An 18264-nucleotide genomic window follows, 5' to 3' on the forward strand; every position below is an offset into this window, starting at 1 on the left:
CTCACCATGCACCCTTATGACCATACCTCAGTGGAGACCTTTTAAAGACAAGGTGACTCGGGGGATGATCCATGCCTCACTTCTCTTGACTGCATGGGCACCTCAGGGACCATGGGCCAGACTTTGTGAGCTGCTATTCTAGACAATACCAGGCTTCCAAAGTTTCCTTAGCATTCAGTGTACAAGTAACTCAACCATCAAGTCAGATGGTGAGAGAATCACCACCCTCCCATTAAAAAATGTTACATGCAAACCATCCTTTCTTGGAAGAATGCTAATATAAGGAAACTTTAATTTTAGTATCCAAAAGAAAGGCATGTTTTTCAAAAGCAATGACATTCCAGTTTATATATGTGTATGTGTCTGGTTTGTATTGAACACAGACACAAGAAAATTAAACAGAATGAGATGAAACAGCTTTGTTCTGACATTCATGAACAGGTTGTAAGAAACCATGCTGCTTTGACCTGGAAATCTAACTCCTCTATCTAACCTTGAAAACTACTCATTTTCACATAGTTTTATTTAATAGTTTTGTACCATTAACAACTGAAATTCTGTATTCGATTTATGAACTACCACCTTTGCATTCTTTAACAGTATCTGAGATGGTTCTAAGTTTACTCACTTGGCAAAACCCAAAGAAATCACACAGCTGTGTCTCATATAACAAGAGAACCATGAGTTTGCTTCAGATAAAGCAAAATATTCAAATTTCTTCCTGAGAGTGCATATTAAATAAAAAACTACTAAGATTCTTGAGCTTCGTGTTCTTTATCCTTATTACACACTTCTACATTGCTAAATAACCTCTTGAATGTAAACTTTCTTTTTGTTATGGCTTTACCTTCTCCCTGCAAACAAATACATGTCCATACAATGCCATTAAACACCAAAGACAAGACATCCCAAAAGCAGAGCTGGGAATTCACTAACAATACATGGCATACAGAACTGGCACAAGAAAAATGAAATCAAATGAACTTTGGAACACAAAAATATCATCCAAAAAAAGATTATTAGGAAAACTGATCTTCTGCCCTTCTGAATATCTAATAGATACAATACCACAATTTCCTTGGTAGGGTATTTTGTTGGGTTTGGCTGCTTGGGGTTTTTTTGACATTCCATTTGAACAGTAGGGCCATTTTGACACACAGGGACAAACCACAGATTTTCATTTCATTTTTAACAGAATTTAACTACATGCTAAAAATAAAATCCACAACCTCCTTAATATGAAAGAAGATTACCTTTGTTCTGGCTGTTCTCCATATTCCCATCCTGCATTTTGCCTATATGATGAAAAATTCCAACAGACAACAGACAGTAAACAATCTTCACCCAAGACAGAACATGAAAATGGGAATTCAAATTAAAAGGGCAGACAAAAGTAATGAGCATGTTACAGATAATTATTTCTGTTCAGTAGCCATTGTTGTAACACCTTTACTGAGAAGCATGGACAACTTAGCTGGCCACATTCAAGGAACTACAGTCAAGTTCAATAGTGTAATGTAAAACATTAAATACCAGCACACGTTTTTGTGAGGGTGTAACTAATAAAAAGAATCCAGTGGGAAGCAGAATGGGAGTATTCCTAAACTGGAATTTCAGAGAGCTGGGACTTGAGAAAAACACAGGTATAATTCTGGGACGTGCCAGCATGCAGCAGGACTTTCCTAACATATTCCAGAATTAAATTAATTGTTGTAAATAAGAACAAAATATAAATATCAGTGTTAATAAATTAAAAAGTAAATCAGATTGATTTTAAAATTACATGTTCCTCACTTGATAGTATTATTTAGCAAGTTACTCCTATATATATAAGTGCCAAGTGATCATCTTATATTCAGATTTATCCTAAAGAAAGATTTGCCAAGTGCATCTGTAATTTCCATTTTAATATTTTAGCTAGATAGAGTCTTACCAAAATCCTTACTTGTTTTTGTTTTCTTTTAGACTGAAAATGTACCATTTCAAGTGTGTACAAAATACAAATGACAAAAGAGAAGCTAGGCAGTACAGAACCCTGGTATTCAGAACAGCCAGTAACCAATTCCAAATTTATTCAGAATTTCTTGGTGGAATCCCTGATGAAACCTTTCCAGGGATATATGTCTGCATCTCATGGAGAGAATCTATGACATTCTCTTCTTGTATTTATGTATTATTCACAATTAAGAAAATAATGCTAAGGACAATTAATAGGTAAGACACCTCTATAGGATTTTTGACACATTCCAATTGGGAATCTATCATTACAGTTCACAACAAAGGGTGACAATGGTCAAGCCTTGCTGCAGGAAGTCAGAAGAGCAGTACAGCTGATACTGACATGCACAAGAAAGCAGCAGCAAACGTGCTCCTACAGGTGCATTCATTTCTTCTCTCTTTGCTGTGAATGACAGTAGCAAAATTCAAGCCTAAGATACAATTCTTGCATTTTCAGTAACTGGACTATCACTGGAAACTTCCCTCTCAAAAAGAGCAAAAAAGGCTGAACCAGCCATAAATGTATCACCAGAATATTTCACCCCACACTGACAGGTCCTGAGAAATTCAGAGGCAGAGGGAAATCCCTTTCAATGCATATATTCTCTGGCAGATGGATTACTCAAGTGCTGAAGGAAACCATTTAGCATCTGTGTTTCTAACTCACCCTGGCTATAACCATGAGTTTTAAAAGCTGGTATCTATCTTACAAAGTCATTTTGCCATGACACATCAATTTCTGACCTGGAATAAAAAAAAAGTTCATTTTCATTAAGAAATCTGCTTAAAAGTTCTGTACAGACACTGCACAGTTGAACTTGCTATCTGCCTGATGGCTGTTTCTGCTACAAGAGCTTTTAATAGAGTTAGTGGAAGACAGAACATCTCTAAAGGTTCTGATTTCTGGCTGCTGGATAAAATCTTCCTTAAGAACTGGAAAATATTAATTTAGAGCAGACAGTCTGCTCCAGGTCCTGCTCTAAGGTTCCTTGTTCAGAATGCAATTCAAAACCTTAAAGGAGTTATTGAAACATGTTCATCCTAAACCAAAACAAAACCCAGAAAGCAAACAAACCCAGACCCATCCCTTTCAGAACTGGCAAGCAGAGAAGACACTGGTTTTCTGTGTAAATCAAAGTGTTTAACTTCATGATATATATTTGCTGTCTAATAAGGGTGTCATAATTGTTGCAATCAATTGCACCAACAACTCATCTACCCTGGCTACCTGAAAATATCAGTACATAAATCAGGCAATCATTAGCAACAACATAAATACTGCAGAAATATTTTGTAACCTCAGCAGCTCCAGCACTCAGGTTACTGGGGCAGATTGTTATAATATTGTTATATTCCAGTTATTTAGCTAGAACAACAGAGAACAGGCTATGCAGCTAACTATGAGAAAGGAATTCTGTAAAGGATTTATTTCCTCATGTTTCAAATAACTTTAAGCCTGCACTTGGCTGTAAATAATAAACAAACAAAGAAATTATGGAGGAAATTAAGATTCCAGAATTAGTACCCTGCTGAGAAATCTTTTTCCCTTTTCAGTTAGTGCTAGGCCACAAAACACTATCCCATCTTCCTGACCCATGTGAATTGTTTAGAAATGTTAAAAGGATGAGCATTTACTAGTATTCTGATAACATTCTTTCAAAATATCTTAATTTTGTACATAATTTTGCATATTTTTTCTTCTTTTCTGTTTGGAAATAAGTAAAAGGAACAGTGTTTGGCCCCTGAAATCTGGAGGAACTCAGATATTTGAGTTTATTTTTACCACTTTTCTAACAAAGGATTAAAAATCAGAAGGCACAGAAAAGAATAGAGCCTCCTGACACAAGCTGCCTTCTGCAGTTGTTCTGAAGGTTTCTAATTTAAATAGAAATTATTTTGCCTGATGCCTTTACCTTAGTAAAATTTCTGGCTTTTAGAACATACCCATGGCACCATTACTGTCCAAGTTCTCAGCCCAAAATCCAGTTACTTCTTTAAATAAGCTTTCCAAGACTCCCTTTTGCCTCCTCCAGCCTTTCCTGAAGAGGCAATAACAAAGACCTATTGCTGGCATTAGAAATTATTTGTTCCTTGGAGGAACTGTTTGGACTCGACTGAAGAAGCTAACAGAGTTATGTTCTCATGTATAATGGAGCAAAAAATATAAAATACCCTACTGATTTTCCAAAAATCTCTTCATCTAGCAACAGGAATGAGTTATAGGCCTCTTCTAACCAAATCAGGTATACTCTGTAGTGCCAGAAGGACACACACTGCAAATCTACAGAGAGGGGGAAAGTGACATCAAACACATCTGAAGTGAATCATGAGGAACTCTTTCATGCAGTGTGATACCAGGGCCAAACCATTAGTAAAACACAGGGTCACTATAAAAGAAAAAAAAATTACTCCACTGTATCAAATAGGAAGTTTTAAATAATTATTCAATGTGCTTAGTAAATGAGAAAATAAAACATGTTAAACCTGCAAACTGAGCTGTACTGTACATTCACCAGAACTGAGAGAATTAAGGGTGGGCATGAAGTATTCAAGCTGAGGCATTTCTCCGAGCCTGGTATGATGTTTCTGTATCAGAATGTTATAATTCTCTGAGTAACAAATGCCCAAAGAAATCAAACAACCCAGCATGGAAATCCTGAGCTAGGAATCAGGTAGTGCTCCATGGGGCAAAGGTAAGCACACCTTTCTCTAAGGAAATCAAATTTGGGATTAAACACTCTGTGCACAGTGATTGATGCTTTCCACATGTTCTTTTGAAAAAATTACCTATTATAAATACAATACTTGAATAAATTTTGATTATTTTCTACCTTTCAGCAGAATTGGTCATAAACTTAACTTGTAACCTTTTAAAAGCCAAACCTATTGTCTGCAGTTTTAACAAAGAGACCATGGAACAATGAGGTAATTTAATCTCAACAACCAGAAGCCAACAGTTCCTCCAGTACAGCAGGTAACAGGCTGTGTCCCAAGCCTATGTGAATTTAGCACTATAAACTGACTGAAAACAAAATACTTCTTTTCTGTCAAGTCTATGATAACTAAGACAATAGCAACATTTTAGTTGAAATGGTAATGAGTTCATTTCCAAGTTACAAGCAATAATATTTCCTGAGCTAATAAGGAAACTATATAATTGATTTTGGTTTCATTCTACAGTACTTTCTACACAGATATATATCACTTCAGGTAAAATGCTTGTTTTCAGTAACATCTCAGGGAGATTTCTCAGATGTTATTCATCCAAACTGAAAAAATATCCACATGAACTCGGTCTCCTTGCTTTAGGACTGATTTTTTTCCCTTCCTTTGTGCCCTCTAATACATACCTACATTTTAAGTACTCTCTAACTCATTGTCACTGCTGACTAGAAAAAGGCACAGCATAAACAGCACTCAGACCTGAGCAATTTCCCAGACAATTTCAGAGCACTCAGATCTAATGGTACTTGCCAAGTCTTGGCTCTCCTCTGAACACAGTGTCAGCTAAGTGGAACTGTGGGAACTATCTCCTTTCCATGTTAATGAAAGATCTACAGAATTAATTCAGCCACCTCTCCTCAGAAGAGTTCAAAGCAAAAACTTATTCAGCTGCACAAAACCCCTGCCTCCTGTCCTTTGTGACAATGCTGTTTGTTGACAGGAACTGTTGTTTCTGATGGCAGAGGAGATGATGGACAATCACATATTAAGTCAGTGATTTAATAACCCTTGGAACTCAATTTCTGTATTGAGTTCAGGCATTAGGATCAAATACAACAGATATTTACCAGGCAACTAAAATGTGTTAACAGAGAGCCTGAGATGGAACAATTTAGGACTCCTTTCTGCATCTTGCTGAGCAGCAGTTCTCATCCAGCAAAGCACTTCTGCAGATGCTTAACTTGGTGTGCAGCAACTTGCAGGACTGAGCATAAATATCACACTGCAGTCCCCAGTGGGACTGAAGGAGAGTATCTGCTAAGGCTGCTATGCACATGTTACTTCTGCCCACGACAGAAAATAATTACAGAGCATAAAAAATAGAGAATGAAATATTCACCATTAATTTCCTGGTTCTTGGTCTCTAAGGAATCTGAAATTGGGGTGCTGGAACCAGGATTAAAGAGCTTCTTGTCATGCAGGGAGATGTAGGGATTGTAAATCCTGGTTTTCCAGCAAACTTAGAATGTGCAGGAGTAAAATTTTATATCTAGTTATATGTTTTTTAAATGATAATAAAATTATTTTAAATCAGGCTCAAAGATTTCCTGTGTCATTGCTTTAAATAAGACATTAGACTAGTAAATCTCAGTACTTGTTAAGTACTTAATAATGCTATGTCAGAAACACTAATTTCACATACATAATGCAACGACTGCTGACCTGCATGGAACAAAAATTGTCACCAACACGATGAAAAGTAGAATTATTTTTGTCAGTATGACTGCTGCTGTGCAAGGGGGAAAGGTTTCTATGGCAAACAAAGGCTGGTGGATCTTATTATCAGCAAAACACAGCTGCTGCCTACACTAATACTGACCCACTCCATTTGATACTGGAATTAGGCTATTAAGAGAGATACTGAAACATCTGCACACTTAGCTGTGGAGTCAAGAATCTGTACTATGAGACAGCCAAAAGTGACTGTAGTAGTCTTGGTTTATTCCTTTTAGTAAGCTCAGGCAGGCTCAACACACTATCACTGTCAAAGTGCATACACAAATACCCACAAAATTAATGTTTCAAGCAGTCCTTTCCAAAAAAAGATGCTCAAAGCAGAGAAAGTAATCACCAAAGCACTGTTAGTTGAAATGCAGTCAGATTCCTGACCCCAGCATTGGTTCTTAGGACTACATGAGGACTTCTACAGGGATGCTTATGAGAGTGCCACATTGGAAGAAAAGATTTAATCCATTTGTCATGGTGTTCTTCAGATCTGACAACTGTATGCAGAAAAGCTTTGCAATGAAACTTTACATGAAGTCAACCCACAAGTTTTGAAGCTAACTTTGCCTATCTGTTTCTTCTAATTGCAGCTTTGATTAATGGCAAACACATCTCTAATTCCTCCTTCCTCTCCCACGCTTAATTCTGTGTGAATAAATCCCAGCATCTTTGTGGCATCTCTTATAAGCTACTACAGAGTTTATAGGGTAGGATCTCTCAGAGGGTAAACACAGGCACATACAACATCTGTGCAGTTCATAAAAGGAAGAGGAAATCTTACAGAGTCAGGAGAGAATTCTATCAATTAAAACACACTAGGTGTTCTTGACGTACCATTGACTAAGCTGGCATTTGCATTATCAGTGGCATTTGCACCTGCTGCACCATCTGTAGCTGCAGGAGGGTGGGAGGAGGGATGGGAAGAATCTACTGAGTAATAATGGATAAAAAAAAACAAAACACCAAAAAAAAAAATTAATAACAACAACATGAACAAATGCACATGACAAAAGAAAAAATACTTATGGAATACTACAGCTTTTTCTCCTCCACAATCAATGTGTTTTAAATTAATTAACATAAAGCCCAAACTCAAAATGTCATTACAAAGGTGTTACAAAATAAGGCAAAAACTCATACATGAAACAGTAAGAATAAAAAAATGTATAAAGACACTTAATAATGCTAACAGAGTTGGTGAGAGTTGACTGTACACAATAATATGTACATTTCTTTAGTCCTTTTATGTGTGTGTTGTTTCTTTTTTACTTTAATGCCTGCAAATAATCAGATGGTAGAAATATTTCCACTGAGTTAATGAATTTACACAATGTATGGTTAGCTTTAAAGTATGCAGCATCACATATTTTGTACTTCATGTAATGTTGCATGTATTCTGATATTGTTGCTGATATATCCCTGGGCTCAATCTATGTCCTGCCATAATCTAGTCCAAAGGCACATGGATCTGCAGAGAAACTAGAACTGACGAAATGGCTTGAGAATAATGAGTTATTTTAAACCCACACAGTAGGCACTATGCAATTGTCTGTTTTGTGGTAAAATGGAAAAAAAAAAGTATCAGAAAACCAAAAAAACCTACTCGTTGTTTTGAGCAATTATCTGTATATTAGAGGAAGAGGTCAAGAAATCTTTCCTAACAGGAAGGTGAATCACTCACAGAAGGCTTAATTGTTTCATCTTGTTTTGGTTTTTTTTCACACTAGCACTTAGCAAGTTAGTCTACAAATAACAGATAAAATAAGTTTTGTTTTGCTTCTGTCAGTTAATTGTTCAAAACAGATCACAGAAGTCCTACAACAAACCCTGGGTGAAAACTCTTGAACTTCCTCAGTACTTGAGCCACAGTGACTGCTTCACACTGTACTGGTTTGTTATTCAACAAAAAGGTCATGTTTTATTTACAAATGGTAAACTGTGAGAAGGAAACAAACAGCACACAGGATTTAAAAACACACCCTGGGTAACTATATTCATGAAAATTTCCATTGCAAATTTGATAACTGTGATGGTAATAACTTAAATTGTTTTGGTTATTCATGCTTATTTTTTATTCCATTTGGATACTCACAGTAACCAGCACAGCATGAACTGCAAGCAGCAATTTAATATACTATAATTTACTTCTGGAGAATAACTGATTACTCAAGCTTAACATTAAGATTTGCAACATCAACAACGCGTGCACACTTAAATGTTTGCCATGAACCACCCTGTTGATTTGAAATTATTCTTTAATTTAATTGGACTGAATCAAAGATAGTTATTTTGATCATTAGTTCAACCCTGATTTGCACCAAAGCTTGCTGGCTAAAAGCCTCCTCCTTTCATTTGATGCAACACAATTCTTACTCTACCTGGAAGCTGATGTCCATCCTCCTGTTTCACACCTGTATGATGATTTTTACAAGATGTTAATGAACAATAAAAGCATACACCCACATAAGACTGAAACAAACATTTATGACTGGCAGGGTTTCCAAAAAGTCGAGATTTATTTAGGAGAGAACATTATTTGAGTTGGGGCCTTGATCTGCAACCAGGCCTGCCCAGGCACTCCTCTGCAAAAGCACAAAGATGCCAGCAACTTTAGAAAATGGGCAGAAATTCTCTTGCTACCCAAGATTAGATTAGATTCAGTGCCTCCATAAAAAGTTCTTACACACTTCATGCTGCCCATGAGAGAATCCCCAGTGTCCTGAACAAACACACAGAGAAGCCAACCCTGTTAAACCAAGGAGCTCTGGGCAAACAGCTCTCACCTTCAAACAAGTACTGAAGTTGCTCCTTCTCACCTACATAATCTTTAGACACTGCCAAAACAGATGCTGCTCTCAAAAGGTCTGTGTCTTGGGGTATTTCTCATAAGGACAGAAAATAAACTCTAATATTCAAAACTGGTCTGATAGGAGACTTGGAGAAGTTTTGGTCATTCTCCTTTTAATGCTCCTAGAACTTACCAGGCCTTGCAGCTATTGGTGTGTAGAAATGAAACAATGAACATTTCATAAAGTGTTTCATAAAGTAAAAGGGGATTTCCTCAGGGACACGTGGAGTCAAGTGCAAACACTTGAGCATGGTCAGAAATGGAAACTGGAGGTCACAAAACCTATTTGAATTTGGCCTTCCTATCTGCAGCTTCAAATTAAAAGGATGGAAATGAAAAGAAAAACAAAAAGTGCAATTCACTGCCTGGGAGATGCTAAGCTAAATGTTTGGTAAGAGCTTAATCCCTATTTTTTATTAACAGTGAAAACCACTAAAAATCATGGAACTTTCTAAAATCTCTGTATTATTTGGCCCCTAATTATGTCTGAAAAATAAATATTCTTACAACAAACTTGGTAAGAAATCCTAATGTAGGTTGAACAATTTACAAGACTGCATGAACAAAAACTGGAAAGGACACATATCAAATGATGTTTCTGCTTAGCATGCAACCCATAAATTAGCAGTTGCTTAGGACATCACACTGTAATAAGGTTAAAAGTCTAAAGAGACTTCAGGATTTCATTAACTGATACAGGACATCAAAGTTAAACTCTCTGTTAATATTTATTGCTACTTCCTTCTCTTCTACTATTCTTAGCTTGACCTTTACTCCTTAAGAAATTAAAATGCCTCTAAAATCAGTCACTGATAATAAGCTAGGCTAGCAAACAGCCACATCTGATCCTTATTTCTGAAGCACAAAGAATGACACTATTTCCATGGTCAAGTGCTTTTTTTTTTTTTTTTTCTGAAAAAAAGAAAATAATTATATGAATGTAAATGCAGAAGAGCCAAACCTTAGCAAGTTTTAGGTGAATATGGATTTATGTAAAGAAGACAGGGTAATGGGAGTATGCCCGTGTAATCCCTTGCATTTCATTATGTACTGGGAGCCTGCAATTTCACACTGGAAAAACATCTTGTTATCCAATGTATTTATTGGTTAACAGCTTTTGCTGTTTTTCTGTGTGACAGATGATGACAAAATGTATACAAAAAAAGCAGTTTAAAAATTGTATTTATTTCTCAAGAACTGAGAAGAGCTCTGACTACACAATGCCCAAGTGCCTTCTTCAGAGCATCCTTGGGTTGTGAAATTTACCTTTCTTATCCTTCTTTTCTTCTTCTTCTCCTCCAGCACCCAGCAGAGTAAAGATGATCCCTGTCTGAGAATTCACACCCACAGCAGTCACAAGCATTCGGCCAGAGCCTTCCATGACATGAGTACCTGCAAACAGGCAAGGTGATTAAACATCTAATTAAACATCTGATTAAACAAAAATAAAAAGAACAACCATCAAGTATTTTGTGCAAGACTTATAGTACTGAGTGAGATATCTCACACTTTAAAAAGCTACAGTATATTGGTAATGACCAAAAAAATCCCTATGGTTGTATATTCTCAACCAAGATGGATGCAAATCTTAGCCTCCACATCCCATAACCACACACATCAAATTCCCTTTTTACAAGGCATCTTGTCACTAGCCAAGTTTCCATAACCACAGCAGATAATAGTATAGCATCACACAGGTAATTCTTGGAACTGAATGCATTTTTTCAGAGTTCTGCAAACATTCCTCTGTGACTCTTGTGAAGATTACACTGACTACACATGGAATACTGTTACATAAATTAAGTGAAAATGTGAGCAGTTTCTCTCACTTTCCTCAGGTATGGATGATTTACAGGCATTTAAAAATATATTTGAAGACAATTTCAAATCAACCCCAAGAAAAATCTTCAAGGAAAGGTTTCATTAAATCAGGAGACTCCCAAACAAGATGAACCTGATGTACACTTGAAAACACATTTCATATGAAAGACTTCTATTACCATTAAAAAAAAATCTCAATATACATTAAGTTCTGAGAAAGATCATTTATTCAACCAGGTAAGTCTATCACTTTATTAAGTAAATACCTTTAGCAAAACATTTCATGTTTTATTGTATAGAAATTGCTTATTTACTGCTCCTATTCCTATCTTGATCCAGATATTAGGTGCACCTAAGATCATAGCCTCTCAGGAACCTTTTACTCTGAGTTGTGGAAACGCACATGGAAATTTCCAGAAACTATCAAAAAGTAGTGGCTTGGGTTTTGGAAAAAAGTTGCAAGAGATTTATAACAGAGATCAGTGTATGAAACTGCACACTAGGTGTTTCTAACCAAAATTCTGAAATTGAGGAATGACCTATGGTCATTACATGCATTTAAGGACAGTTAGTAAAAGCTTATTAAAACAACCTGTGACTAAAGCTTAGAAACAAATGTTCCAAGGATGGCATCAAATTGTGACTTATCATTTCATAGTGTCTCATAGCCTGAATCTGGAAAACTCATTATTTAAGAAATATTTAAAACATTTAAAGAGAGGTATCCTCAGCAAGTAGTGAATTTTGAAAGATGTAAAGCAGATCAGTAGTGCTCCTATGAAACAGACAAAACCCAAACACATCATCTCCAGAAACTAGTGATAGATAAAGCTATTTCTTGAAATAGACTTTATATTTTATTCTTCAGTAGTAGAAAAATGTCAATTAAATGCATGTCTACAGGAGAACACAGAGAATAAGCAGTAACTTCTTAACACAAAGTTGACACAGCAGACTAGGTTTGAAGGTTTACAGGGCCTGAGCTTTTTAAAATACTCTTCACTGGTTTTGAAAGAAGAAAAAGTTTGGAAACTATTACAATAGACTGTAACACACACACTGTTAGCTTTGAGAAAAAGAATCACTATATAAGAAAGACAAATGTGTATTTATACCTCCAGGTGAACATGGACACATGATAAACTAGAATCTACTCAGAAAGTATTACATTATTTAACAATTCTTTTTAATCCTAGGTGCTGTATTACTAAGACCAGTCATTATTCCAGCCTTGCAGCTGTGGGACATCTTAAGGATGAGACCAGATGGAATCAGAACACAGCCCAGTAATTACATTTCCTGTGGGGATGAAGACTGAAGAGATAAAGAAGCTGTTTGTTGGTTAAAGCATGTTGAAGTCAACTAACCAGCCTGACTAATGTGTTAATAAACCAATGACCCTGCTAATAGTACACAATTGGCTTTTTGCCTTGTCACTGCAGTGTTTGTGACATCCCAGTATTCTTTGCTGGGTTTTACTCTGTTGCTGCCAAGACCCTCACCTCACTTCAGAAGCTGCACTGTACTGCTTTACAACCATCAATGTTGCCATTAGTGTAAGGTTCCTCATTTACCTCCCTTGAGACAACATCACAGTTTCATTCACTCTGTAACAGCATTCATTAGGTAGAGTCATTAACTGAGTTGTCCTAAACAATCCTGTGGCTAAGGAGGTAAAATTCTTGTTTAAAAAATTCTGGCTTATTCTCTTATTCTGTCTTAAATTTTTTAAAAATTTAAGTTGATCCCTGGTGCCTGTAGTTCTGAACTGTACCACAGTAAGACACAGCAGGAAAAGAAATCTTCAATCGAGTTTTCTGCAAAATGGCTTCTAACCAACTGAACTAATTTCTCATGGAGAAACTTATTGGGCATTCAAGTCTACTAAACCTGAGTGGCAATTGAAAGATTTCCTCTTTCCTCCCTTTAAAAAAACCCAAACAAACCACATTGAATTGGGTTCATCCTCATCTCTGTGTATACAGTTCACTGATTTATCTGAAAAGCTGAAAAGAGATATATATGTATGGACCTGTGCCCTCATATAGATCAGTATTTTAAACCAATACATATTTATACAACCCAGCTTTTACAAAGTCCCATTTTCTTACTACTGCTCATCCTGTTGCTGTCCTAGCACATACAAAGTAGTGAAACTATCTACTTATAATCAAAATCTCTCATGTTCTTAAAAAGAAAATAGAAACACTGAACAGAGAGAACATCTGTAAACACTAAGGCTAATTTGAGACCATAAGTATCTTGACAGAGCACCAAGGAATTTTCAGCAGAAATAAGCCAAATAAATAAAAAAATGCAGCAATGGTCAGATGTATTTAAAACAAACAAACAAATAAAAATCCAAACAGGCTTTCTCAGTGCATTGAGAGCTGCCCCTATGGCTTTCTGAGATAAAAATCTGATTCCTTGAAAAGGCATTTGCTTTCTTTAATATGACAGAGCAGAACATCACAAATATAAAACCCAGGACTGACACCCAAGCAATAAAAAAATAAGTTACATTCCATCCTAAAAGAGCAGAAAGTATCTTCAAAGCCAGAATAGCCTTGGCTGTACTGGTTCAGACAAAACAGAGAATGTCAACACAGAAATCTAGAGGACCCTCCTTAAAGATGTAACACCACTTAATATATAATTTAATTAAGAACTTGCTTTTAGTATTCCTATGTTTTGTTAAGAAAGAATCATGTTCTTGATTGGACTACAAAGGTGGGTAGAAATAACTCTCCAAAAACAGCAGGCACATGGCTGTTTCAAAGCCTGACTGCTTCATTAAGGAAACATGCACCCACCAGATTCCACATTTACCTCAGTGCACCTGGAAAGGGCAAAAATGTCTGAGCCTGAAATGCCTTTCTGAACCTTTTAGTTAACATTTGTCATGATGTTCAGAAACAAAAACCCTAAGGTGTATACAAAGGCATGTTTTGGGGCAGGTACAAATTTATCTTCAGATTCTTCAGCATCTAAGCTACATAAAAGAGCTGAACCTCTTTCCACATAACTCAGTTTAAACAGTCTGATAATACCATCATCTCTCCTAAAGAAATGGGCTATGTCACTTTGGTTATTGTTATAAGAAATGGAATTCTGGAACGAAGGCATGCTTTTCACTTCATCTGTACACAAAGCAAGTATTTCAACTTAACACTGAACAATTCCACTGACTTCTTCCCCTCCCAAGACTCATTTTCCATTATTAGTAAAACTCATTTTTTCACATGCTCAGTATTTAATTTGAAGCTGATAAATGGTGAATGTTCCAAAACAGAAAGGAAGAAGTCTGGTTTAGTAAGAAGAGAGGTTAGACAGTATAGCAAACTTTTCCAGACCAAATTGAGATTTGATCTGGAACATTAGCTCAGGAACCTCCAAATCTAATAATAATACTGGGGAAGTAGATTGGAAATAGACCTAAAAAACAAGAAACCAGAGCATGGCAGTTTGGGGGGTTTATACTGTTTGGCTACTTCCTGCAAACTTGTGGTGAACAAAAATTCTCTATCTGAATATCTAAACAGGTTCCAGTTACTGCAGTTATGGAGAGTTAAGTCATTAATAATAAAGTGAACCAACCATCAGAATATCTTCTGTGAAATGAAGAGAGTGTTACAGAATCCATTAATCTGCAAGCAATTCCAACATATCCCAGTAATTTGGAACATCTGAAGTTAGCTGCTCTGTTCTGAAAATGTCTGCTGTCTTAGAAGCCCAGCTTGGAATATTTTCTGGCAGGGAACCAAGACAGAATTTTCTTCAGGCAGTAAGTGACCTGATTCCTTAATCAAGCTTTCTTTTTATGTCCAGAACCTTACAGAGCACCATGACCAAGAGATTTCTTTTGTTTATTTATTCTCAAATAAGCTGGGTTGGTTTTTTTTTTTTGCTTTGTTGCACACAGATGGAAATAAGCATCTGGGAAAGTTAGGTTAGGATAAAGTAAAGCTCTGTCAGTCTCAGTCCAGTGACAACTACAGCACCTCCACTACCTAAGTCCTTCACACCTTAAACAATTTAATCTAAATCCCTAGAAAAAAAGGTTTACACCATAAACATACTTTTCAGAATGTTAACCAAGACATGGTACCCCAAAATACTCCACTGTGGGAGATAGTGGGGACAGATCTAGATTCAAAACTTGTGAATTTGGGAATCAAGGATTTCTCTGAACTTCATAGTTTAAAGAATTTATAGGGGACACAACAGCTGAGTAGCAGGCAGTTCAGATACCCACACTGTCTTCATCTGTTGGTCAACACATGACCCTGCATACTGCACAGAAATGTAACCTCACCACATTATGGTTTAAGCTGATGACTTTCACAGCAATGGCTTATACTACACATGCAAATCTCTGCTCCTGAACTAAAAGAAAGAAAATATTTTAGACAGAAGTACAGTGGAACTATAGCAGAGAAGCTGCTGCTTCTGATTTCATGTATATCAGAGTCTGTATTTCTATTTCTGCCTTCCTAGGTGGTACCAAATGTGCTACATACAGATGGAAATGAACCATCTGGTTTAGTCACTTGTACTATTAACATTGCTTCTCAAGTAGAGTAAATTACTATCTGGATGATTAAACAGGACATTAAGCACAGAAACTCGTTTAGTTTAATTATGTCATTGAAACTGATCGAATATTTAAAATGTTGTTTCAGGTACCAATGGTGAAAATAATACTCCCTGATTTGGGGTGTTTATCTTCCCCCTAATTCAGACTTGCAAAACCAACTGTGGCTGCAATTCAGACTTTTCTCAGTTATTCCTGTGGAAAACCTGGGCTGTTTTCATTTCCAAGAGATGATTAAGGGAGAACAGTGGCAAAAAATATATTGATAATATTTATCTAAATTCCAAAAGCCTATCTGGGGTTAACTTTCTGGTATCTCCAGGTGCAAATATAAGAGGAAAATTTAAAGGTGTGTTTCCTGCATTTTTTCACTGGGGGCTTACAACATGAAAGGTGAAAGTAATATAGTTGGTGGGGGACCAACCCCCAAAACACTTAAAAAAACCCCATTTAGTAAAAATCAGAGTATTTTTTAAGAAACCAAAAGATTTTTTTTTTCTCTCCTAAAAGAGCAAAAGAAGTTTGTTTTGTTCCTTTATTCTTAGATGCAAGAAATTATTTTTTTAAACTATTTTTAATATGCAATTTTAGGCAGAAAGATGCTTGCATCTTGATAAAGTTAAAATTAACATGGTCTTTTGTAAGATGAAGTCTGTGGCAATGGAAGTCAAAAAATAACACAAGCAATTTCTTCATCTTAAGTTAATGCAGCCACCTTTTGACTGAAAACCTGGTGTTTTTTCCCACACCACAACCTCATATTTTATGTAATAAACACTCATTCCTTCATAATCAGCGAATGAAATATCTGACTTTAAATTCTGATCCAGTTTTCACTGCAAGTTCAATAAAAATTGTCACTTCCTTACTTTCCTTAAAAATCATATTCTGTTTAACTGATTTACTGTCTAGAATTACATTATAAAATACAAGTATTACAAATAACTTGAATTTCCCACAGAAGTCAAGCTCACAATATTTTCGTATATCCATTTCCTTGTATGTACTTTGTTTCTTCTTCTGTTGTATTTAGTAAACATACAAATTGTATAAATAGGCTTTAAAAGGATTTGAAATGTAATGGTTAAATTAAAACTAGCATTACAATGAACTGAAACAATTGTTATTTCCCTAAGTGATACTTTCCTTTTCCTCTGAAAATGTTTCACTACTTTCCCACTTTATTATCATCAGAAATAATTGCACAATATCAGAAAACATCTTCTGTATGACAAACCCAAGTGTTTGTTTTGAAAAGATCAGTTGTAGTTAGGTTACCAAAACCTGATGGCACAGAAACCAAACCAAAGCATGAACAAAGCAGTGCATAAAACACAGCTCAGCAAGAATCCAGACAGCTTTACCTGACAGCAGCATTGGGTCCTTGTCAACAGATTTGCGGACTTGGTCAGACTCTCCAGTTAAAGAGCTTTCATCGATTTTAAGATCATTTCCTTGAATAAATATCCCATCGGCAGGTAGAAGATCACCTGTCAGTAAGAAAATGGCAATGGAAAACCACGGTGGTTTAGTAGGCTCATTTTTATAACTACATAATGATTTATAATAATATATATATAATATTATTAGCTTTATAATAATATTATAAATTACAATTAACAAGAATTGCATTGAAATGTAAACTGAAAGAGAAGTGAAAGAACTACCACTGGATCAGTCCTTAGCACAGAATCACAGAACGCTGCCAGGGACGGGGCAGCCACAGCCTCCCTGGGCCACTGCCTCACCATCCTCACAGAAAAGGATTTCTTCCTAATATTCAAATCTCTCCTCTTTCAGCTTGAAACCATTCCTCCTTGTCCTGTCACTCCATGCCCTTCTTCCTAGCCCTTGTGTCTCCCCGTGCTGAGGGCAGGGCACGGTCTGTCCCGGGGGCTTTGCCCTCCCGCCCTCCCCAGAGGCCTCAGCAGAGCCTTTGCCCTTCCCGCCCACAGCCCCGCTCTCCTCAGGGGAGGCCACAGACACCGCCGCTGTGTCCCCCCGCTCCTCCCTGCCGCGGTGCCCCCTCTCAAGCCACACCATTGTAATCCTCTCAGGAAGCCCCAAGCCAAGCCCAGGGGACACTTGGTGGCTGACAGAACAGACATTTTTTGCTGGAATTTGCCAGCTGACTCAGGCACTGAGTGCTCTTCCCCGGAGCTTTCCGGCGGTCTGAGGGGACTGACAGGATCTGTGAGGGGGCAATGGAGCAGCCGGGCGGGCGGGCTGAGCACACACACACACACACACGCACACACACATGCACACACACACATGCACACACACGCACAGCACTGCTGCCACAGAGCCTTTAAAAGCTCTGCTTCACCTTGGTCCTAAGTGGACTGAAACCAAAAACTCCAAATGGTGTAAACCATCATGAAAGCGAATTAATAGTATCGACAGTTCTTGTCCTTGACACCAAATGGAAGATTGCTAAAAATAATAAATAAATTAAAATAATTTAAAAATTATTAACTAGTGCAATTTCATAGCAAGTATAGAATCACAGAATCATAGAACCTGGTGAGTTGGAAAGGACCCATCAGGATCA

At 36.8% G+C, this 18264-nt stretch overlaps 1 protein-coding gene across 1 annotated transcript in view; it reads right to left on the reverse strand.

Annotated features, from left to right (window-relative positions):
- ATP2B2 (ATPase plasma membrane Ca2+ transporting 2) overlaps positions 1-18264 on the reverse strand; it is a 168404-nt gene that overhangs the window by 73929 nt on the left and 76211 nt on the right. Inside the window, 5 exon segments of the mRNA XM_008506197.2 lie at positions 1254-1295; positions 7282-7341; positions 8826-8858; positions 10562-10687; positions 17075-17200. Of these exon segments, the coding sequence (XP_008504419.2) occupies positions 1254-1295; positions 7282-7341; positions 8826-8858; positions 10562-10687; positions 17075-17200 (387 nt within the window).

Source organism: Calypte anna, chromosome 12, assembly GCF_003957555.1.
Source record: "Calypte anna isolate BGI_N300 chromosome 12, bCalAnn1_v1.p, whole genome shotgun sequence".
In the NCBI taxonomy this organism is placed as follows: domain Eukaryota; kingdom Metazoa; phylum Chordata; class Aves; order Apodiformes; family Trochilidae; genus Calypte; species Calypte anna.